This window comes from Somniosus microcephalus, unplaced genomic scaffold (assembly GCF_052327205.1).
Source record: "Somniosus microcephalus isolate GS21.2 unplaced genomic scaffold, FLI_Smic_1.0 unresolved_chr7, whole genome shotgun sequence".
In the NCBI taxonomy this organism is placed as follows: Eukaryota; Metazoa; Chordata; class Chondrichthyes; order Squaliformes; family Somniosidae; genus Somniosus; species Somniosus microcephalus.
In genome coordinates, this window is record NW_028225185.1 from 42,182,249 (window position 1) to 42,205,362 (window position 23,114).

At 58.7% G+C, this 23,114-nt stretch overlaps 1 protein-coding gene across 9 annotated transcripts in view; it reads left to right on the forward strand.

Moving 5' to 3' along the window:
- Positions 1-4,112: 4,112 nt before the first annotated feature.
- LOC147086844 (uncharacterized) overlaps positions 4,113-23,114 on the forward strand; it is a 71,924-nt gene continuing 52,922 nt past the window's right edge. For 4 of the 9 annotated variants that reach the window (XM_085979030.1, XM_085979040.1, XM_085979041.1 and 1 more), the window contains exons 1-8: positions 4,113-4,356; positions 6,246-6,286; positions 7,301-7,429; positions 8,434-8,484; positions 9,777-9,818; positions 13,704-13,748; positions 14,702-14,761; positions 18,204-18,260. In XM_085979030.1, coding sequence (XP_085835156.1) covers positions 4,128-4,356; positions 6,246-6,286; positions 7,301-7,429; positions 8,434-8,484; positions 9,777-9,818; positions 13,704-13,748; positions 14,702-14,761; positions 18,204-18,260 — 654 coding nt within the window. In that variant the 5' untranslated portion in view covers positions 4,113-4,127. The remainder of the gene's footprint in view (positions 4,357-6,245; positions 6,287-7,300; positions 7,430-8,433; positions 8,485-9,776; positions 9,819-13,703; positions 13,749-14,701; positions 14,762-18,203; positions 18,261-23,114) is intronic. The other 5 variants (XM_085979031.1, XM_085979042.1, XM_085979044.1 and 2 more) reach the window with 3 other exon arrangements.

The window sequence follows — 23,114 nt, forward strand, 5'->3', positions numbered from 1 at the left end:
CTGGTGCTGACGTCCGGGTCGCGACGTAAATGGCGCGGCTGGTTTTGAAAACAACAGATTTTTCTTTCCCCGGTTGCCCTTCAAGGAGGCCCCCGCCCTTCTTGCCCCTTCTCCCTCCCACTTCCCCCCCCCAATCCATCCGAGGCAGCCAGCTCCATGCCTCCTAACCATTCCCACCTTTCCCCGGTCATTGGGAGCGCAGATCTTGAAGGCCCCGCCTGCTCTGTGTCCCTGCACCATGATGGCGGCGTATGCACCGTGCTGCCCACTGTCCCTCCTCCCTGCACCAAGATGGCGGCTGGTAACCCGGGCCTGTTCCCCGCCCCGGGTAACCCGGCGTGCTAAAGCACTGCGTGGAGCAGCAATTCCTTCCATCTCCACTGAAGCTTTGATCCCCCCCCCCCCCCCGGCGACCTTCCACCTCACTGCGGCCCCTGATCTTCCACCTCGCTGAGGCCCCTGACCTTTTACCTCACTGAGGCCCCCCAACCTTCCACCTCAGAGGCCCCCATCCTCCCGGACTTTCCACCTCGCTGAAGCTCTTGACCCCCGACCTTCCAGCTCTCTGAAATTCTTGACCCCCTCTGGACCTTTGACCTCAGTGAAACATCCTGACCCTGACGTTCGACCCACCCGTCCTTCCATCTGACTGAAGCTCTTGACCGCCCGCCCCGCTCCCCCACCCCAATCAGACCAAGGCTGACGTTGGCTAGGGGTGCGGCTACATGCGCCCCGGATTAGGGAGGAGCAAAAGTGACGTGGTGCCCCTCCGGCAAACACCAGCTGGAAGTGGGCGCGCGTGTGCGTGCATGTTGGCTGAGAAGAGGGTCAGCTTCACCCGCGGAGCGACCCGCCCCCAAATCCCGGCCGACATTCACTAGGTCACAGGGCAACTGGTGCCCGTAGGATGATGTTATCAGCACAGGAGGAGGCCATTCAGCCCCTCAAGCCTGTTACATTAGGAACAGGAGGAGGCCATTCAGCCCCTCGAGCCTGTTAGATTAGGATCAGGAGGAGGCCGTTCAGCCCCCTCGAGCCTGTTACATTAGGAACAGGAGGAGGCCGTTCAGCCCCCTCGAGCCTGTTACATTAGGAACAGGAGGAGGCCGTTCAGCCCCCTCGAGCCTGTTACATAGGGAACAGGAGGAGGCCATTCAGCCCCTCGAGCCTGTTACATTAGGAACAGGAGGAGGCCATTCAGCCCCTCGAGCCTGTTACATTGGGAACAGGGGGAGGCCATTCAGCCCCCTCGAGCCTGTTAGATTAGGAACAGGAGGAGGCCATTCAGCCCCTCGAGCCTGTTACATTAGGAACAGGAGGAGGCCGTTCAGCCCCCTCGAACCTGTTACATTAGGAACAGGAGGAGGCCGTTCAGCCCCCTTGAGCCTGTTACATTAGGAACAGGGGGAGGCCATTCAGCCCCCTCGAGCCTGTTACATTAGGAACAGGAGGAGGCCGTTCAGCCCCCTCGAGCCTGTTACATTAGGAACAGGAGGAGGCCGTTCAGCCCCCTCGAGCCTGTTACATTAGGAACAGGAGGAGACCGTTCAGCCCCTCGAGCCTGTTACATTAGGAACAGGAGGAGGCCGTTCAGCCCCCTCGAGCCTGTTACATTAGGAACAGGAGGAGACCGTTCAGCCCCCTTGAGCCTGTTACATTAGGAACAGGAGGAGGCCATTCAGCCCCTCGAGCCTGTTGCATTAGGAACAGGAGGAGGCCATTCAGCCCCTCGAGCCTGTTACATTAGGAACAGGAGGAGGCCATTCAGCCCCTCGAGCCTGCTGCATCATTCAATTCGATCACGGCTGATCTCTATTTTAACTTAATTTACCCGCCTTGCTTCCGTAACCCTTAATCCCCTGACCCAACAAAAATCTATCAATCTCAGTCTTGAACTTTCCAATTGACCCCCAGCCTCGACAGCTCTTTGGGGGAGAGAGTCCCCGATTTCCACCAGCCTTTGTGTGAAGAAGTGCTTCCTGACATCACCCCTGAACGGCCTGGCTCTAATTTGAAGGTTCTGCCCCCCCTTGTTCTGGACTCCCCGCCCCCCCCCCCCCCCCCCCGATCGACCTGATCGAATCCTTTAATCATCTCAAACACCTCGATCAGATCACCCCCTTAATCTTCGACACGCGAGGGAACACAAGCCTAGTTTATCCCAGCCAAGTCGGGCGAAGCGGGGTGGGCAGAGTTGAGCGCACGCACGGCGAGACACACAGGAGCACGCACTCCGACGCGCACGCACGCACCCTGAGACACAGGAGCCCGCACGCCGACGCGCACGCGCGCTCTCGCACGCACATACAGCCTGCCTGCCTGTAGGGGAAGCTGAAACTTCATCTCGACAACAGATCAGCCCAAACCTGTGATTCAGTCTTGACGTGCGAGGCACAGAAAGGAAATGATTTGTCATTCCCCGCAGACTGAGCTTTCACACCGCAGGCCATGTGTCGCCCCTCCGGAATTACATGTCAGCAGCTCGCAAGCCACTCATTCTGTGGCTGCCTTTTTCTGACCATGTAACCTTGACCTTTTTTTTTTTCCCCCCCCCCCTCCCCTCCAGCCATCCTCAGCTGGCCACTCAGATTTCTGCTAATCCACACATCTCCCGCAGCAACCACAAGTAGCCTCTGAATGACCCGTGGAGGCAGCTCTTTTACCGAGCAGTTTATCCCTGGAGGCAGGCGGTTCTCGGGTCGACCGCACTGGAGATCGGATCCCCATGCGTTCAGTTCTGGGCCCCGCTCCTCAGGAAGGATATCTCGGCCTTGGAGGGGATGCAATGATTCCGGGGCGAAAAGGCTTAAATTCCGAGGATGGACTGGGTTTGTGTTCCCTCGAGCGTAGATGATTAAGGGGGAGATCTGATCGAGGTGTTTGAGATGATTAAAGGAGTCGATCGGGTCGATCGAGAGAGAAACTATTTCCTCTGGTGGGGGGAGTCCAGAACAAGGTGGGGGCAGAACCTTCAAATTAGAGCCAGGCCATTCAGGGAGCACTTCACACAAAGGCTGGTGGGGTAGGGGCTCTTTTTAAAAATGTGTGATTTCTTTCTCGTGCATTCTTCTACTGGGACCAGGACGGCATTATGTCGCGTCTACAGCCCAGAAACAGGCCATTCGGCCCCTCTGCTCCGTGCCGGTGTTCCTGCTCCACACGAGCCTCCTCCCGCCCCCTCTTCATCTCACCCATCACCATATCCTTCTGTTCCTTTCTCCCTCGTGTGTTAATCTAGCTTAAAGGCATCCATACTATTGACTCAACCACTCCCTGTGGCAGCGAGTTCCACATTCTCACCACTCTCTGGGGAAAGAAGTTTCTCCTGAATTCCCCATTGGATTTATTAGTGACTCTCTTATATTGACAGCCCCTAGTTCTGGTCTCTCCCACAAGAGGAGACATCTTCTCTACGTCTACCCTATCGAAACCCCTTCATAATCTTAAAGACCTCGATCAGGTCACCCCTCCGCCTTCTCTTTTCTAGCGAAACGAGCCCTCAGCCTGTTCAATCTTTCCTGATGGTTATAACCCCTCAGTTCTAGGCTCATCCTTGTGCAGGAAGCTCTTTTGTTATCCGGCACCGACGGGACCGACGTGGTGCTGGTTCATCAAAAATTCCGGATAACCGAGAGCTATAGTAAAAGATACGGAGAGCTGAGAGCTCCGTATAAAGCAACAAACCCTGTTGCTTAGCAGCAGGTGCAGAACAATGGCCACAAGTTCCAAGCGTCTCTGTAGCTTAGCAACAGCTGCAGCCACACCCGATTGCACAGCAACAGATGGAGGAAGGCAAGTAATATGAAGTAAAACTTTCCTGAACCTACTCCTGAATTTTGCCGGTTAACCGAGATTTCCGGTTATTTAAGGTGCCGGTAAATTGAGAGTTTCCTGTAAAATCTTTTTTTTCCTCCTGCACCTTCTCCAGTGCCTCTCTGATCTTTTGAACAGCAATTGCTGCACGGGAATGTGACCCAGAACAGCCTGCGGTGGGGGGGCGGGGGGGGGAGTGGTGGACGGTGCAGACTGGGGTAACATTGGGAGGGGGGAAGTCCTTTCGCAAAGAGTTGCCCTATTTAGAGAGGTGCATCAAACTGCAATAAGGAGTATAGCCAGGCAGCATATCAATGCAGTCTCACCCTGAGGCCCCAAACAGGGAGCAAATTAAGAATTTTTTGGGCTGCACAAGGTTGCCAAAACAAGTGTACAAACCGTTGTCATCAGGCCGCTCACGCTGTGTGCTCTGCTGTCCCCGTGTCTTACGCAGGTGCTGTGAAGGCTGTCAGCAGTGGGTGCCGGGGGTGCTGTTCGGGGCCCGCAAGAGGAGGTTGAAGTTCTACTGCGCCGAGTGCAGAGGCAAGTATTGCAAACCCGCGGCGTCGCTGCCTCGCTGAGCGAGAGAGAGACTCGGCATCCATTTATCTCCAGTCATTTCGTGGAGATTTTTTTTTTTTTTGCCCCCTACCCTCCCATCTGGATAGTGAGCGAGGGGTGCGTCACCCCCTCCCCCCCTCCCCCCCTCACACACATACCCCAGGCAGTGCTGGGGAGCAGCCCCACCTCACCCCAACACTGCTCTGCCTACAGTTTCTTCCCATGCAACGGGCTGCTTGCAAGTACGGACCAGGATCCAAGCCGAGTACAGCAATGAGGGTGCTACAATTGTCTGGGATGAAGGAGGGCTTGGGCTCCTGATCCCTGTGCTCCCCAAAGCATCGTCCCCGACGTATGAAAACTCACGAAGCACTTGATTTGAGTATAAAACAAGGCTTTAATCAACTGTTTCACAACCATGAGATTCTAGTTACTTCACTAGTTCCTGGTTACAAAAACGTCCTGAGCAAGCTGGGCCCACGCCCGAGTATTTATACTCCCTGGACGGCGCCACCAGCTGGCTGCCCAGTGTTATTTCATGAGCCATTTCTTCATGAATGATGAGATTCATGACAGTGTCCACACGAACGTGCTTAGCTGGGGACGCTGGGATTGAGCTGGGCAGCGATTTCCTCCCCACTTGAATGACGGACCTTGCCCTCTCTCCAGCACCTTTCCCCACTTGAGGACGTCCCAAAGCTCTTCACAGCCAATGAAGGACTTTTTTTGAAGTGTGGTCACTGTTGTAATGTAGGAAACACAGCGGACAGTTTGCGCACAGCAGGCTCCCGCAAACAGCAATGTAATACAGTAAAGACCGGATCATCTGGTTTTTAATGATGGGTTGCTGGATTAATATTGTCCCCAGGACACCGGGGAGAACTCCACCCCCCCGCCCCCCACTCTTCTTCCAATAGTGGCAGTGGGATCTTTTATGCCCACCTGAGAGGGCAGACCGGGGCCTTGGGTTTAACGTCTCATCCGAAAGACGGCCCCTCCAACAGTGCGGCGCTCCCTCAATACCACCTCCCCGACAGTGCAGCGCTCCCGCAGTACCGCCCCTCTGACAGTGCGGCGCTCCCTCAGTACCGACAGTGCGACGCTCCCTCAGTGCCGCCTCTCCGACAGTGCGATGCTCCCTCAGTGCCGCCTCTCCGACAGTGCGACGCTCCCTCAGTGCCGCCTCTCCGACAGTGCGGCGCTCCCTCAGTACTGCCTCTCCGACAGTGCGGCGCTCCCTCGGTGCCGCCCCTCCGACAGTGCGGCGCTACCTCAGTACCGCCCCTCCAACAGTGCAGCGCTCTCTCAGTACTGGCACCGGTGGAGTGTCGGGCCTGGATTACAGGGCTCTAGCCTCTGAAGTGGGGGCTCGAACCCACAACGTTCTGACTCAGAGGCGAGAGTGAGACCCACTGAACTACGGCCGACGCCATGGTTGAATGGCCTGCCGATAGGCAACCGCCTCCTGGCACTTGGGCGCGGTGCGGGGGGGGTGGTGGGTGGTGTGTGCTCCCGGACACTGGACGCCATGGTGCAAACGGCACCTGCCAGGGCAGGAGAGATGACTGTCGGGAAACGCTAAGTAAAAGCAAAGGGGCATGTCGCTTTACCGCGGGGACGGGTGGCGAGAGCCTGAGCCTCGGCGAGGCCAGACATGGCGGGGAGCCTTGGATCTGCTGCCTTGGCGTCTCTGGGGAGCCTTGAAACCCAGCTGCCTGGTGCCTGTGTAATTGGATTCGCGGAATCGCCAGTCAGGTGGTGTGTTTGGCATTAGTGTTGAATCAATAATCTGGGGCCTCGCTGCGTTGACGTGATCTGTGTTTGTGTCTTTTACTTTATCTCTTGCTTTTTGTTTCCCCCCCGCCCCCCAGCTAAACGTCGAGAGCTCGGGAGGAAACTGAGCTATTACAAGGTAAGAATGGGAGCAGTGCTTGTTTTGGGCCTGTGTATCTTGGGCTCTTACAGGGGAAGGGGCAGCTGCCTGGACCCTTCAATGAAACGTGTGTGGTGTAAGAAAACTACTCGGCACTCGGTCTCAGCGTTAAACAAAGCTTTAATCAACTGTTTTACAACATGGAGGTCTAGTTGTGTCCTTCACTAGTTCCTGTTAAGAATGTCCTGCGCAAGCTGGGCCCGTGCCCGAGTATTTATACTCTCCCTGGACAGCGCCACCCGCAGGTTGCTCAGTATTATTTCAGAAGTCTTTCTTTCATGAATGACTGATTCATGTCAGTGTGTCCCCCCCCCCCTTGTCGCATCAAGCACTGAAAACTGGGAAAGCCGGCAGGGGCCCGGGGCATTCAAGCCCGCCTGATTTCCCGTGGACGGGCCCCTTTAAGGGCACGCATTCTCGCCCGCCCGCGTTTCCCGATAGGCTCCCACCCCCTTCCCGGGCACGGAAACCGGGAAAACTTGGCCCCCCCCCCCCCCCCCCCCCCCCCAAAAGGCCGGCCGGCTATTCGGGCGCGGTGGGCATCGCGGCTGAGCCGGCGATGCTCTTCCTCACTCCTGGGAAGGGGAGTCGCTGGCCGACGGTGGGGAGCAGGAGGACTGCAGGAAACGTCTGACGGCGTGGCTGAGATGGGGAACTCCCGGCGTTCCTCGCCTCGCTGCTGACGCGGGCCGGAGCGGGAGCACGTTTGCATTTTGGGGGGGGAGGTGGGGGAGGGGTGGAAACAAGCCGCCAATCGCGACCGGTTCCCACCCCCGACCTGTGCCTGTCAGCAGAGGTCGGAGAGCATGGGTTAGCAAGCAAGACCTAAGGTGGAGAGCGTGACGCCAGCTCCTCTTGCGTGCTGTGGAGCGGGATTGGACTCTTGCCACTCTGCTTCTGTCGAGCGAGGGTTGGGGTAATCGGATGCAGCCTCCAGAGTGGAGGAACCCTAACTTGGCATTCACCGTTGTCCTTTGGTTTTTCCCCTGCCAGCGTTTCGGCTGCGGAGAGTGTGACGGGTGCACGGTTAGCGAGGACTGCGGGCTTTGCCGGGGCTGCATGGTCAGGAGCTCCGAGCCCAAGAAGAACTGGAAGTGCGTGAAGAGGCGATGTCAGAAACTGGTGAGACCTTTTGCAAATTGTGACATGATCGCTTTGTCTGAACTCTGAACTTCGCCTCACACCCCTCCCCTCTTAGAAACATAGAAGATAGGAGCAGAAGTAGGCCATTCGGCCCCTCGAGCCTGCTCCAAAATGCGATCATGGCTGATCATCCAAATTCAGTACCCTGTCCCTGCCTTCTCCCCATATCCCTTGATCCCTTTAGCCTTGAGAAATATATCCAACTCCTTCTTGAATATATTTAATGAATTGGCCTCTACTGCCTTCTGTGGTAGAGAATTCCACAGGTTCACCACTCTCTGGGTGAAGAAATTCCACCTCATTTCAGTCCTAAATGGCTTACCCCTTATCCTTAGACTGTGACCCTGGTTCTGGACTCCCCCCGCCATCAGGAACAGCCTTCCTGCATCTAGTCTGTCCAGTCCTGTCAGAATTTTATAAGTTTCAATGAGATCCCCTCTCATTCTTCTAAACTCCAGCGAGTACAAGCCCAATCGACCCATCTACATCACCTTCGCCATCGATCCAACGCGCACCGGACCCCCTCCCTCGCGCGCCCTCCAAGGCCAATATATCCTTCCCACGGTGTGCTGCTGCCATACTCCAGGTGTGGTCGAACAGATCCCTCAGCCGCTATTGGAAGATGAGCAGGAGTTGCGGGGGGGGTGGTGGGTGTCCTGGGGCCAAAATTTATCCCTCAACCAACATCACTAAAAGCAGATGATCCGGTCATTATCACGTTGCTGCTTGTGGGAGCTTGCTGTGCGCAAATTGGCTGCCGGGTTTCCCACATTACAACAGTGACCACACTTCAAAAAAAAAAGTCCTTCATTGGCTGTGAAGCGCTTCAGGACGTCCTGAGGTGGTGCAAGGTGCTGGAGAAATGGGAGTCTTTCTCTCTCTCTCGCTCTATCTCCACACTTCAATTTATAAAAGCAGTTCTCTGGGGATTTGCACGGCTGGTGATTGATTGACGTTTCTTTCCTGCTGTTTTCTTCCTGCAGAGAGAGATAAAGGCAGAGGCACTGTGCAGGAACACGGCGGGGAAACCAAAGGTGAGCGAGCGTGCGTGTGCGCGTGTGTGTGTGCGCGCTTGCCACCGCAGACTCTATGTTCAGCTGGGGTTGGGGGGGCGGGTGGAGGAGGTCCCACTTCTCCATGGCAGTTCCTATCCCCCATCGACATCCCGCTCCAGCTGTCGCAGACAGCCAACCGCCCCCGCGCGACGTGCGCATTCGAGGGCTTCAGCTGGGACCGCTCGCTTCCCCCCCGCCCCCCCCCACCAACCTCCGGACCACTTTGGAAAGCTCTCTTCACATGCATCCTCCGGCGAAGCCCAGCTGCGGTGACATTGTCCAGTGTTCACCGATTCCCTCGCGCGGTGCAATGGGCTTTCCAGCCCACCACCCCGCCCCGTCGCACGCACGTCTCCTTCCCACACCCCCCCCACCCCCAACCGCCATTCCAGTACTTTTCCACGTTTTACTCCTATATATTCCCCTCGTGGTCCCAGCCATAGCTCTGTGCGTCTCTCTCTTTCTCTCTCTCTCTCTCACTCGCCTCCGAGTCAGAAGGCCATGGGTTTGAGTCCCCACTCCATAGACTCGAGCCCCATAATCCAGGCCAGACACTCCCCCGGTGCCAGTATTGAGGGAGTGCCGCACTGTCGGAGGGGCGGTACTGAGGGAGCGCCGCACTGTCGGAGGGGCGGTACTGAGGGGAGCGCCGCACTGTCGGAGGGGCGGGTACTGAGGGAGCGCCGCACTGTCGGAGGGGCGTACTGAGGGAGCACCGCACTGTCGGAGGGGCAGTACTGAGGGAGCGCCGCGCTGTCGGAGGGGCGGTACTGCGGGAGCGCCACGCTGTCGGAGGTGGCAGTGCTGAAGGAGGAGGTGCAGTACTGAGGGATGAGACGTTAAGCCTGAGGCCCCCCATCTGCCCCCCTCAGGTGGAAGTAAAAAATCCCACGGCCACTATTGGAAGAAGAGCAGGGGGGAGTTCTCCCCGGTGTCCTGGGCCCAATATTTATCCTTCAATCACTAAAAACTGATGATCTGGTCATTTATCACATTGCTGTTTGTGGGAGCTTGCTGTGCGCAAATTGGCTGTCGCGTTTCCCACATTACCACAGTGACCACACTTCAAAAAAAGTCCTTCATTGGCTGTGAAGCGCTTTGGGACGTCCTGAGGTGGTGAAAGGCGCTGGAGAAATGGGAGTCCACCCTGAGGATAGTGGTATCCTCCCCACCTGCATGCTGCCTGTCTTTTTTATTGAAGCAAGTTGCTCGTTAAAGCTGACTTGAGGTTGTAAAAAAAAATTAAGTGTTTAATTTTTCTTCCTGTGCAGAAAAAGGTGAAGTCGCAGTTTCAAGGGATGAAGAAGGCAATGGTGAGCAGAGCAGCCCCGACCGATGTCACATCAAGGGTGGCGTCGAGCGCAGAGTTTCAGCAGCGAGTGCCAGCCTTGCCGCAGTTAACTCCCACTCTTCTCCCCCCGCCCCCCCCCACCCCCCCTTGGGTCAGCAGGTCGTGGGTTTGAGCACCATAATCCGGGCCCGACACTCCCCACCTGGTGCCAGTACTGAGGGAGCGCCGCACTGTCGCAGGGGCGGTACTGAGGGAGCGCCGCACCGTCGGAGGGGCAGTACTCAGGGAGCGCCGCACTGTCGGAGGGGCTGTACTGAGGGAGCGCCGCACTGTCGGAGGGGCAGTACTGAGGGAGCGCCGCACTGTCGCAGGGGCGGGTACTGAGGGAGCGCCGCACTGTCGCGGGGCGGGTACTGAGGGAGCAGCACTGTCGGAGGGGCGGTACTGAGGGAGCGCCGCACTGTCAGAGGGGCAGTACTGAGGGAGCGCCGCACTGTCGGAGGAGGCGGTACTGAGGGAGTGCCGCACTGTCGGAGGGGCGGTACTGAGGGAGCGCCGCACTGTCGGAGGGGCAGGTACTGAGGGAGCGCCGCACTGTCGGAGGGGCGGTACTGAGAGGAGCGCCGCACTGTCGGAGGGGCGGTACTGAGGGAGCGCCGCACTGTCGGAGGGGCGGTACTGAGGGGAGCGCCGCACTGTCGGAGGGGCAGTACTGAGGGAGCGCCGCGCTGTCGGAGGTGCGGTACTGAGGGAGCTCCGCACTGTCGGAGGGGCGGTACTGAGGGAGCGCCGCACCGTCGGAGGGGCGGTACTGAGGGAGCGCCGCACTGTCGGAGGGGCGGTACTGAGGGAGCGCCGCACCGTCGGAGGGGCAGTACTGAGGGAGCACCGCACTGTCGGAGGGGCGGTACTGAGGGGGGGCAATACTGAGGGAGCGCCGCACTGTCGGAGGGGCAGTACTGAGGGAGCGCCGCACTGTCGGAGGGGCAGTACTGAGGGGGGGCAATACTGAGGGAGCGCCGCACTGTCGGAGGGGCAGTACTGAGGGGGGGCAATACTGAGGGAGCGCCGCACTGTCGGAGGGGCAGTACTGAGGGAGCACCGCACTGTCGGAGGGGCGGTACTGAGGGGGGGCAATACTGAGGGAGCGCCGCACTGTCGGAGGGGCAGTACTGAGGGAGCGTTGCACTGTCGGAGGGAGGGTACTGAGGGAGCGCTTGGATCGTGGATTGTGGCGGGGAGGAGTCCGTTTTTGAACTGATGAGACCTTCATGTGAATTGAGGTGTTGAGCAAGCCCAATCCATTTGATGTTGGGTCATGTCCAAATCCCAACCAATCGCTGGCATAGCATTTCCAACCTCCCCTGGAAAGGGCATGGGAAACAAGAAGTATTTGTGCTGTAGGAGTTTGAGGGTAAGATGCATTGTTGGGACAGTGTAGAGGGAGCTTTACTCTGTATCTAACCCGTGCTGTACCTGCTCTGGGAGTGTTTGATGGGGACAGTGTAGAGGGAGCTTTACTCTGTATCTAACCTGTGCTGTACCTGCTCTGGGAGTGTTTGATGGGACAGTGTAGAGGGAGCTTTACTCTGTATCTAACCCGTGCTGTACCTGCCCTGGGAGTGTTTGATGGGACAGTGTAGAGGGAGCTTTACTCTTTATCTAACCCCGTGTTGTACCTACCCTGGGAGTGTTTGATGGGGACAGTGTAGAGGGAGCTTTACTCTTTATCTAACCCCGTGTTGTACCTACCCTGGGAGTGTTTGATGGGACAGTGTAGAGGGAGCTTTACTCTTTATCTAACCTGTGCTGTACCTGCCCTGAGAGTGTTTGATGGGACAGTGTAGAGGGAGCTTTACTCTGTATCTAACCCGTGCTGTACCCGCCCTGGGAGTGTTTGATGGGGACAGTGTAGAGGGAGCTTTACTCTGTATCTAACCCGTGCTGTACCTGCCCTGGGAGTGTTTGATGGGGACAGTGTAGAGGGAGCTTTACTCTGTATCTAACCCGTGCTGTACCTTCCCTGGGAGTGTTTGATGGGACAGTGTAGAGGGAGCTTTACTCTGTATCTAACCCGTGCTGTACCTGCCCTGGGAGTGTTTGATGGGACAGTGTAGAGGGAGCTTTACTCTGTATCTAACCCGTGCTGTACCTGCTCTGGGAGTGTTTGATGGGACAGTGTAGAGGGAGCTTTACTCTTTATCTAACCTGTGCTGTACCTGCCCTGAGAGTGTTTGATGGGACAGTGTAGAGGGAGCTTTACTCTGTATCTAACCCGTGCTGTACCCGCCCTGGGAGTGTTTGATGGGGACAGTGTAGAGGGAGCTTTACTCTGTATCTAACCCGTGCTGTACCTGCCCTGGGAGTGTTTGATGGGGACAGTGTAGAGGGAGCTTTACTCTGTATCTAACCCGTGCTGTACCTTCCCTGGGAGTGTTTGATGGGACAGTGTAGAGGGAGCTTTACTCTGTATCTAACCCATGCTGTACCTGCCCTGGGAGTGTTTGATGGGACAGTGTAGAGGGAGCTTTACTCTGTATCTAACCCGTGCTGTACCTGCCCTGGGAGTGTTTGATGGGGACAGTGTAGAGGGAGCTTTACTCTGTATCTAACCCGTGCTGTACCGGCCCTGGGAGTGTTTGATGGGACAGTGTAGAGGGAGCTTTACTCTGTATCTAACCCGTGCTGTACCTGCTCTGGGAGTGTTTGATGGGACAGTGTAGAGGGAGTTTTACTCTGTACCTAACCCGTGCTGTACCTGCCCTGGGAGTGTTTGATGGGGACAGTGTAGAGGGAGCTTTACTCTGTATCTAACCCGTGCTGTACCTGCCCTGGGAGTGTTTGATGGGACAGTGTAGAGGGAGCTTTACTCTGTATCTAACCCGTGCTGTACCTGCCCTGGCAGTGTTTGATGGGACAGTGTAGAGGGAGCTTTACTCTGTATCTGACCCGTGCTGTACCTGCCCTGGGAGTGTTTGATGGGACAGTGTAGAGGGAGCTTTACTCTGTAACTAACCCGTGCTGTACCTGCCCTGGGAGTGTTTGATGGGACACTGTAGAGGGAGCTTTACTCTGTATCTAACCCGTGCTGTACCTGTCCTGGGAGTGTTTGATGGGGACAGTGTAGAGGGAGCTTTACTCTGTATCTGACCCGTGCTGTACCTGCCCTGGGAGTGTTTGATGGGACAGTGTAGAGGGAGCTTTACTCTGTAACTAACCCGTGCTGTACCTGCCCTGGGAGTGTTTGATGGGACACTGTAGAGGGAGCTTTACTCTGTATCTGACCCGTGCTGTACCTGCCCTGGGAGTGTTAGATGGGGACAGTGTAAAGGGAGCTTTACCCTGTATCTAACCCGTGCTGTACCTGTCCTGGGAGTGTTTGATGGGGACAGTGTAGAGGGAGCTTTACTCTGTATCTAACCCCGTGCTGCACCTGCCCTGGGAGTGTTTGATGGGACAGTGTGGAGGGAGCTTTACTCTGTATCTCACCCGTGCTGTACCTGCCCTGGGAGTGTTTGATGGGGACAGTGTAGAGGGAGCTTTACTCTGTATCTAACCTGTGCTGTACCTGCCCTGGGAGTGTTTGATGGGGCAGTGTAGAGGGAGCTTTACTCTGTATCTAACCCATGCTGTACCTTCCCTGGGAGTGTTTGATGGGACAGTGTAGAGGGAGCTTTACTCTGTATCTAACCCATGCTGTACCTTCCCTGGGAGTGTTTGATGGGACAGTGTAGAGGGAGCTTTACTCTGTATCTAACCCGTGCTGTACCCATCGTGATAGCACCAAGCTCACCCTATGGGGGAGGTTTTTTTTGGGGCCGGACGACTTGAAGCGGTCATTGGATTTGGAGATTGTGACAGAACGACCCGAGAATCTAAGTTCTGTTTGTTCTCATTTATTCTGCAGAAGAAGAAGAAGTCCGAGAGTGAAGTTGTGGAGAAGATGCTTCCGGTGAGTAAAACCGTACACTCCGTTCACCGCTAATATTAAAGGCCGCCTTGCCGTCGTCCCTCTGGCGGCCTCGGTCCGAGGTTCACCTTCCTGCTGCCCCGGGTCGGTGGGAGCGGCCGGCAGTGGGTCCTGGGCCCAGCGCAACAACCGAGAGCCAGGGCCTGGCGGCGGGCGCCTCGGCCTCGGCCTCGTCCCCTTGGGGGTTGCTCAAGGGTGGGGCCCGTGCAGACCAAGGGATGTCCCGGGTTCGACGCACAGCTCCAGCTGGACACCCCTCAGCCGGGGTCCAGCCATTGGAGCTCCACCACTGGACACTGCACCCCACTCGGCCGGGTTTTTGGGACAGGGAGGGCGGCCAGGGACCCGACCCATTGATTTCTTCCCACCCCCACTGGAAAGTACCGGTGTGGATATTGGAGGGTCGGCCTTGGCTGTGCTGCCCCACTGGGCGGAATTGCCTGAAAGCTGTGATCGATGCGGTGCTGTCGATGCGCGCGCGCGTACAGGTGCGTGTGTGTACGTGCGCCTGCGTTTTAAGTCTGTTTCCCGATGGCGGGGGAGTCCAGAACCAGGGGTCACAGTCTAAGGATAAGGGGTAAGCCATTTAGGACAGAGATGAGGAGGAATTTCTTCACCCAGAGAGTGGTGAACCTGTGGAATTCTCTACCACGCAAGGCAGTTGAGGCCAATTCATTAAATATATTGAAGAAGGAGTTGGATATATTTCTTAAGGCTAAAGGGATCAAGGGATATGGGGAGAAGGCAGGGACAGGGTACTGAATTTGGATGATCAGCCATGATCTCATTGAGTGGCGGAGCAGGCTCGAGGGGCCGAATGGCCGACTCCTGCTCCTATCTTCTATGTTTCTATGCCTATGTTTCTATGTTTGTGTGTGCGTAAGTGCGTATTTCTTCTAAACATCATTTTTTTGTGTGATCCTTCAATCTTCCAGAAGAAAATTAAAACAGAGCAGATGATTAAGACGGAAGAAGTTGAAGAGGAGAAGGCCGTGGTAAATATTCCTCATACTCTGCCCTGTATCCCCCGAACAGGCTGTATACCCCGTACTCCCTCCCCCGGAACATAGGAAATAGGAGCAGGAGTCGGCCATATGGCCCCTCGAGCCTGCTCCGCAATTCAGTGAGATAATTGCTGATCTTCGACCTCAACTCCACTCTCCCGCCCGATCCCCGTATCCCTTGATTCCCCTAGAATCCAAAAATCTATTGATCTTTGCCTTGAATATCTCCTCCTTCTTCGGCAGTCCCTCGGACCCAAGGATGACATTCAAAATGAGTTCTCAGGTGACTGATGAGTCCAATGCGGGACCTACAGTCTCTGTCACAGGTGGAGCAGACGGTGGTTGAAGGGGCGGGTGGGTGTGGGGTGCTTGGGTTGACGTGCGCTCCTTGCGCTGCCTGCGCTTGGCTTCCGCTTGCTCCTGGCGAAGAGACTCGAGGTGTTCAGCGCCTTCCCGGATGCTTCTCCTCCACTTTGTGCGGTCTTGGGCCAGCGATTCCCAGGTGTTGGTGGGGGATGTTGCACTTTTTCCAAGAAGGCTTTGAGGGTGTCCTTGAAGCGTTTCCTCTGCCCCACTTGGGGCTCTCGTGCCGTGCCTGAGCTCCGAGTAGAGCGCTTGCTTTGGGAGTCTCGTATCGGGCATGCAGACAATGTGACCCGTCCATCGGAGCTGACTGAGTATAGAATCGTAGTTATACAGGACGGAAAGAGGCCCTTCGGCCCATCGCGTACGCGCCGGCCATCAGGCCCTGTCTAATCTAATCCCATTTTCCAGCATTTGGTCCATAACCTTGTATGCTATGGCATTTCAAGTGCTCATCCAAATGCTTCTTGAATGTTGTGAGGGTTTCTGCCTCGACCACCCTTTCAGGCAGTGAGTTCCAGATTCCAACCACTCTCTGGGTGAAAAAGTTTTTCCTCAAATCCCCTCTAAACCTCCTGCCCCTTACCTTGAAACTATGCCCCCTTGTTATTGACCCCTCTACTAAGGGGAAAAGTTCCTTTCTATCTGCCCTATCTATGCCCCATATTATTTTGTACACCTCAATCAGGTCCCCCCCTCAGCCTTCTCTGCTCCAAGGAAAACAACCCCAGCCTGTCCAGTCTCTCTTCATAGCTGAAGCGCTCCAGCCCAGGTAACATCCTGGTGAATCTCCTCTGCACCCTCTCCAATGCAATCACATCCTTCCTATAGTGTGGCGACCAGAACTGCACACAGTATTCCAGCTGTGGCCTGGACTGAGCCTCCACAGCCCTCTGGGGCAGAGAATTCCAAAGATTCACCGCCCTCTGAGTGAAGAGATTCCTCCTCATCTCAGTCTGAAATGGCCGACCCCTTATCCTGAGACTGTGACCCCTGGTTCTAGACTCTCCAGCCCAGGGGGAAACAGCCTCTCAGCATCTACCCTGTCAATCCCCCTCAGAATCTTATACGTTTCAATGAGATCACCTCTGATACTTCTAAACTCCAGAGAGTATCGGCCCAATCTACACAAACTCTCCTCATAGGACAGCCCAGGAATCGGTCTCGTCAATCTTGGCAATTCCACTTACAGGAAACTTTCTGGTATCCGGCACTGACGAGACCGAGCTGGTGCCGGTCGATCAAAACTGCCGTAGAAACCAGCGCCAATGTTAAAACATACGGAGCTTCTGAGCTCCGTGTGAAGCAACAAACCCTCAAAACAGTCGGCTGCAGCTTGCAAGCCTCTCTGTAGCTAAGCAACAGCTTCAGCTAGACCTTGCGAGCCACAACTGGAGAAAAAAAGCAACGAATTAGAAAAAAAACTTATCTGAACCGACTCCTGAATTTTGACGGTGGATAGAGCTTTCCGGACATTTAACCTACGGATAAACGAAAGTTTCCTGTACTTTGGTCAGCCTTCCATAACCTGCTTGCTTGTTTTTTTGTAACCATCCTCCGTATTCTTCAGCTCATTACTGGTTTTTGTCGATTCCTGTCTTGACGTTTCAAAACTACTCCCCATACGTATCACAGAAACCCCACGGTGCAGATAGAGGCCATTTCAGCCCATCGAGCCTGCACCGACGCATATCCCACCCGATCCCCGTAACCCCTACACCAACACGTATCCCACCCTATCCCCGTAACCCCACGTATTTAATCCCCCTAACACTAAGGGTCAATTTATCATAGCCAATCAACCTAACCTGCACATCTTTGGATTGTGGGAGGAAACCGGAGCACCCGGAGGAAACCCACGCAAACACGGGGAGAATGTGCAAACTCCACACAGACAGTCGCCCGAGGCCGGATTCGAACCCGGGTCCCTGGCGCTGTGAGGCAACAGTGCTAACCACTATGCCACCGTGCTGCCCCGAGGACAACAGATTTACGCTCAGTGGCAGAAGAAGCAGAGGGGGAGATGAGATTTTTTTTTTTTTAACGCAGCGAGTTGTTGTGATCTGGAACGCGCTGCCTGAAAGGGCGGTGGGAGCAGATTCAATAGTAACTTTCAAAAGGGGAATTGGATCAATACTGGAAGGGGAAAAATTTACAGGGGGGTAGTGGGACTACATAGAAGATAGAAGCAGGAGTCGGCCATTCGGCCCCTCGAGCCTGCTCCGCCATTCAATGAGATCATGGCTGATCATCCAAATTCTGTCCCCTGTCCCTGCTTTCTCCCCATATCCCTTGATCCCTTTAGCCTTAAGAAATATATCCAACTCCTTCTTGAATATATTTAATGAATTGGCCTCTACTGCCTTCTGTGGTAGAGAATTCCACAGGTTCACCACTCTCTGGGTGAAGAAATTCCTCCTCATTTCTGTCCTAAATGGCTTACCCGTTATCCTTAGACTGTGACCCCTGGTTCTGGCCTCCCCCGCCATCGGGAACATCCTTCCTGCATCTAGTCTGTCCAGTCCTGTCAGAATTTTATAAGTTTCAATGAGATCCCCTCTCATTCTTCTAAACTCCAGCGAGTATAAGCCCAATCGACCCAATCTCTCCTCATACGTCATTCCTGCCATCCCAGGTATCAACCTGGTGAATCTTCGCTGCACTCCCTCCATGGCAAGAACATCCTTCCTCAGATAAGGCGACCAAAACTGCACACAATACTCAAGGTGTGGTCTCACCAAGGCCCTGTACAACTGCAGCAAGACATCCTTGTTCCTGTACTCGAACCCTCTCGCTACGAAGGCCAACATACCATTTGCCTTCTTAACCGCCTGCTGCACCTGCATGCTTACCTTCAGCGACTGGTGCACAAGGACACCCAGGTCTTGTTGCACTTCCCCTTCTCCCAATCTATTGCCGTTCAGATAATCTGCCTTCCTATGTGGTGTATAAATGCCAACACAGACTTGTTGGGTCGAATGGCCTCATTCTGTGCTTGTTTGTTCTATGCATTTCTATGAATTCGGGGAAAAGAAATGATACTGTGTTTTTTTTCTACCCCTGCCCACAGCAGAAGCCCTGCCCTGCGGTTAAGGAGGAGAAAATCCAGCAGCCTCCAATCCAACTGGTACGTGGAGCCCGGGAAGGCTTTCCCCGTTCTCCCTCCTGCTTTCACGCTTCGCAACGCACGGACCGCTGCAGTCGGGGAAACGTAGCTACCGCCCGACCAGGCCCCCCTCACTGTTGCCCCTAATCCATCACCGCCCCTCCCAGTGTCAACGTGGCAGGCGAGCGTGGTAGCGCGCGGGGAAATGCCGGCCGTCGCACAGTCCGGGGGGGGATTGCTTTTATACGCAGGGGTTGGCTCCCCACTCTCCACATATTTGGGCGTTCTAAAACGGTGCCCCCTTCATAGAATCATGGAATGATGCAGCGCAGAAGATCGTCATTCGGACCATCGCGCCTGTGCCGGCTCTTTGAACGAGCTCTCCAATTAGTCTCACTACCCCCCGCCCCCCACAGCCCGGCACATTTTTCTCCGTCAAGTATTTCTCCAATTCCCCCTTTTGAAAGTTACTATTGAATCTGCTCCCACCGCCCTTTCAGGCAGCGCATTCCAGATCACAACAACTCGCTGCGTAAAAAACATTCTCCTCATCTCCCCTCTGGTTCTTTTACCGATTATCTTCAGTCTGTGTCCTCTGGTTACCGACCCTCCTGCCACTGGAAACAGTTTCTCCTGATTTACTCCATCAAAGCCCTTCATGATTTTGAGCACCTCTATTAAATCTCCCCTTAACCTTCTCTGCTCTAAGGAGAACAATCCCAGCTTCTCCAGCCTCTCCACATCACTGAAGTCCCTCATCCCTGGTACCATTCTGGTCAATCTCCCCTTAACCTTCTCTGCTCCAAGGAGAACAACCCGAGCTTCTCCAGTCTCTCCGCATCACTGAAGTCCCCCATCCCTGGTACCATTCTGGTCAATCTCCCCTTAACCTTCTCTGCTCTAAGGAGAACAACCCCAGCTTCTCCAGTCTCTCCACATCACTGAAGTCCCCCATCCCTGGTGCCATTTTAGTCAACCTCCTCTGCATCCTCCAAGGCCTTGGCATCCTTCGGCCTTTTGAGAGGGGCTTGAAGTTGGAGTTTGCACATTTCCCTGCTCCAAATAGCTACCCCCGTGTCACTTGAAAATAACACGCGCGGTGGTGGGGGGGTGGGGGCGAAGGGAGAGCAGGGTCGGGGGGGTGGGGGCGAAGGGAGAGCGGGGTCGGGGGGGTGGGGGCGAAGGGAGAGCGGGGTCGGGGGGAAGGCGAAGGGAGAGTGGGGTCGGGGGGAGAGCGGGGTCGGGGGGAAGGCGAAGGGAGAGCGGGGTCGGGGGGAAGGCGAAGGGAGAGCGGGGTCGGGGGGGGCGAAGGGAGAGCGGGGTCGGGGGGAGGCGAAGGGAGAGCGGGGTCGGGGGGAGGCGAAGGGAGAGCGGGGTTGGGGGGAGGCGAAGGGAGAGCGGGGTCGGGGGGCGAAGGGAGAGCGGGGTCGGGGGGAGGCGAAGGGAGAGCGGGGTCGGGGGGAGGCGAAGGGAGAGTGGGGTCGGGGGGAGGCGAAGGGAGAGCGGGGTCGGGGGGAGGCGAAGGGAGAGCGGGGTCGGGGGGCGAAGGGAGAGCAGGGTCGGGGGGAGGCGAAGGGAGAGTGGGGTCGGGGGGGGCGAAGGGAGAGCGGGGTCGGGGGGAAGGCGAAGGGAGAGCGGGGTCGGGGGGAGGCGAAGGGAGAGCGGGGTCGGGGGGAGGCGAAGGGAGAGCGGGGTCGGGGGGTGAAGGGAGAGCAGGGTCGGGGGGAGGCGAAGGGAGAGTGGGGTCGGGGGGGGCGAAGGGAGAGCGGGGTCGGGGGGAAGGCGAAGGGAGAGCGGGGTCGGGGGGCGAAGGGAGAGCAGGGTCGGGGGGAGGCGAAGGGAGAGTGGGGTCGGGGGGGGCGAAGGGGGGGCGAAGGGAGAGCGGGGTCGGGGGGAGGCGAAGGGAGAGTGGGGTCGGGGGGGGCGAAGGGGGGGCGAAGGGAGAGCGGGGTCGGGGGGAGGCGAAGGGAGAGCGGGGTCGGGGGGAGGCGAAGGGAGAGCGGGGTCGGGGGGAGGCGAAGGGAGAGCGGGGTCGGGGGGAGGTGAAGGGAGAGCGAGGTCGGGGGGAGGTGAAGGGAGAGCGGGGTCGGGGGGAGGCGAAGGGAGAGTGGGGTCGGGGGGAGGCGAAGGGAGAGCGGGGTCGGGGGGAGGCGAAGGGAGAGCGGGGTCGGGGGGAGGTGAAGGGAGAGCGGGGTCGGGGGGAGGCGAAGGGAGAGCGGGGTCGGGGGGAGGCGAAGGGAGAGTGGGGTCGGGGGGAGGCGAAGGGAGAGCGGGGTCGGGGGGAGGCGAAGGGAGAGCGGGGTCGGGGGAGGTGAAGGGAGAGCGGGGTCGGGGGGCGAAGGGAGAGCGGGGTCGGGGGGAGGCGAAGGGAGAGCGGGGTCGGGGGGCGAAGGGAGAGCAGGGTCGGGGGGAGGCGAAGGGAGAGTGGGGTCGGGGGGGGCGAAGGGAGAGCGGGGTCGGGGGGACGAAGGGAGAGCGGGGTCGGGGGGAGGCGAAGGGAGAGCGGGGTCGGGGGGAAGGCGAAGGGGGAGCGGGGTCGGGGGGAAGGCGTAGGGAGAGCGGGTCGGGGGAGGTGAAGGGAGAGCGGGGACGGGGGGGCGAAGGGAGAGCGGGGTCGGGGGGAAGGCGAAGGGAGAGCGGGGTCGGGGGGGCGAAGGGAGAGCGGGGTCGGGGGAGGTGAAGGGAGAGCGGGGTCGGGGGGAGGCAAAGGAGAGCGGGGTCGGGGGGAGGCGAAGGGAGAGCGGGGTCGGGGGAAGGCGAAGGGAGAGCGGGGTCGGGGGAGGCGAAGGGAGAGCGGGGTCGGGGGAGGCGAAGGGAGAGCGGGGTCGGGGGAGGCGAAGGGAGAGCGGGGTCGGGGGGAGGTGAAGGGAGAGCGGGGTCGGGGGAGGCGAAGGGAGAGCGGGGTCGGGGGAGGCGAAGGGGAGCGGGGTCGGGGGGGGAAGGCGAAGGGAGAGCGGGGTCGGGGGGAGGCGAAGGGAGAGCGGGGTCGGGGGGAAGGCGAAGGGAGAGCGGGGTCGGGGGAGGCGAAGGGAGAGCGGGGTCGGGGGAGGCAAAGGGGAGCGGGTCGGGGAGGCGAAGGAGAGCGGGGTCGGGGGGAAGGCGAAGGAGAGCGGGTCGGGGGGGCGAAGGGAGAGCGGGGTCGGGGGGAGGCGAAGGAGAGTGGGGTCGGGGGGGAAGGCGAAGGGAGAGTGGGGTCGGGGGGGCGAAGGGAGAGCGGGTTCGGGGGGAGGCGAAGGGAGAGTGGGGTCGGGGGGGAAGGCGAAGGGAGAGTGGGGTCGGGGGGCGAAGGGAGAGCGGGGTCGGGGGGAGGCGAAGGGAGAGTGGGGTCGGGGGGAAGGTGAAGGGAGGTCGGGGGGAGGCGAAGGGAGAGCGGGGTCGGGGGAGGTGAAGGGAGAGTGGGGTCGGGGGGGCGAAGGGAGAGTGGGGTCGGGGGGGGCGAAGGGAGAGCGGGGTCGGGTGGAGGCGAAGGGAGAGCGGGGTCGGGGGGAGGCGAAGGGAGAGTGGGGTCGGGGGGAAGGTGAAGGGAGGTCGGGGGAGGCGAAGGGAGAGTGGGGTCGGGGAAGGCGAGGGAGAGTGGGGTCGGGGGGGCGAAGGGAGAGTGGGGTCGGGGGGAAGGCGAAGGGAGAGCGGGGTCGGGGGGGCGAAGGGAGAGCGGGTCGGGGGAAGGCGAAGGAGAGCGGGTCGGGGGAAGGCGAAGGGAGAGCGGGGTCGGGGAGGCGAAGAGAGCGGGTCGGAAGGCGAGGAGAGCGGGGTCGGGGAGGCGAAGGGAGAGTGGGGTCGGGGAAGGCGAAGGGAGAGCGGGGTCGGGAGGCGAAGGGAGAGCGGGTCGGGGAGGCGAAGGGAGAGCGGGGTCGGGGGAGGCGAAGGGAGAGCGGGGTCGGGGGAAGGCGAAGGGAGAGCGGGGTCGGGGGGCGATGAGAGCGGGTCGGGAAGGCGAAGGAGAGCGGGGTCGGGGGAAGGCGAAGGGAGAGCGGGGTCGGGGGAGGCGAAGGGAGAGCGGGGTCGGGGGAGGCGAAGGGAGAGCGGGGTCGGGGAAGGCGAAGGGAGAGCGGGGTCGGGGGAGGCGAAGGGAGAGCGGGGTCGGGGGGAGGCGAAGGAGCGGGTCGGGGGAAGCGAGGAGCGGTCGGGGGAAGGCGAAGGGAGAGCGGGGTCGGGGGGAGGCGAAGGGAGAGCGGGTCGGGGCGAAGGGAGAGCGGGTCGGGAGGAAGGGAGAGCGGTCGGGGGCGAAGGGAGAGCGGGGTCGGGGGGCGAAGGAGAGCGGTCGGGGAGCGAAGGAGAGTGGGGTCGGGGGAGGCGAAGGGAGAGCGGGTCGGGGGGCGAAGGGAGAGGAGGTCGGGGGGAAGGCGAAGGGAGAGCGGGTCGGGGGAGGCGAAGGGAGAGTGGGGTCGGGGGGGCGAAGGGAGAGCGGGGTCGGGGGGGCGAAGGGAGAGCGGGGTCGGGGGGCGAAGGGAGAGTGGGGTCGGGGGGAGGCGAAGGGAGAGTGGGGTCGGGGAGGCGAAGGGAGAGCGGGTCGGGGGGTGAAGGGAGAGCGGGGTCGGGGGGAAGGCGAAGGGAGAGCGGGGTCGGGGAGGCGAAGGGAGAGCGGGGTCGGGGGGCGAAGGGAGAGCGGGGTCGGGGGAGGCGAAGGGAGAGCGGGGTCGGGGGGAAGGCGAAGGGAGAGCGGGTCGGGGGCGATGGAGAGCGGGGTCGGGGGGGCGAAGGGAGAGCGGGGTCGGGGGGGAGGAGAGCGGGGTCGGGGGGGCGAAGGGAGAGCGGGGTCGGGGGGAGGCGAAGGGAGAGTGGGGTCGGGGGGGAGGCGAAGGGAGAGTGGGGTCGGGGGGGAGGCGAAGGGAGAGCGGGGTCGGGGGAGGCGAAGGGAGAGTGGGGTCGGGGGGG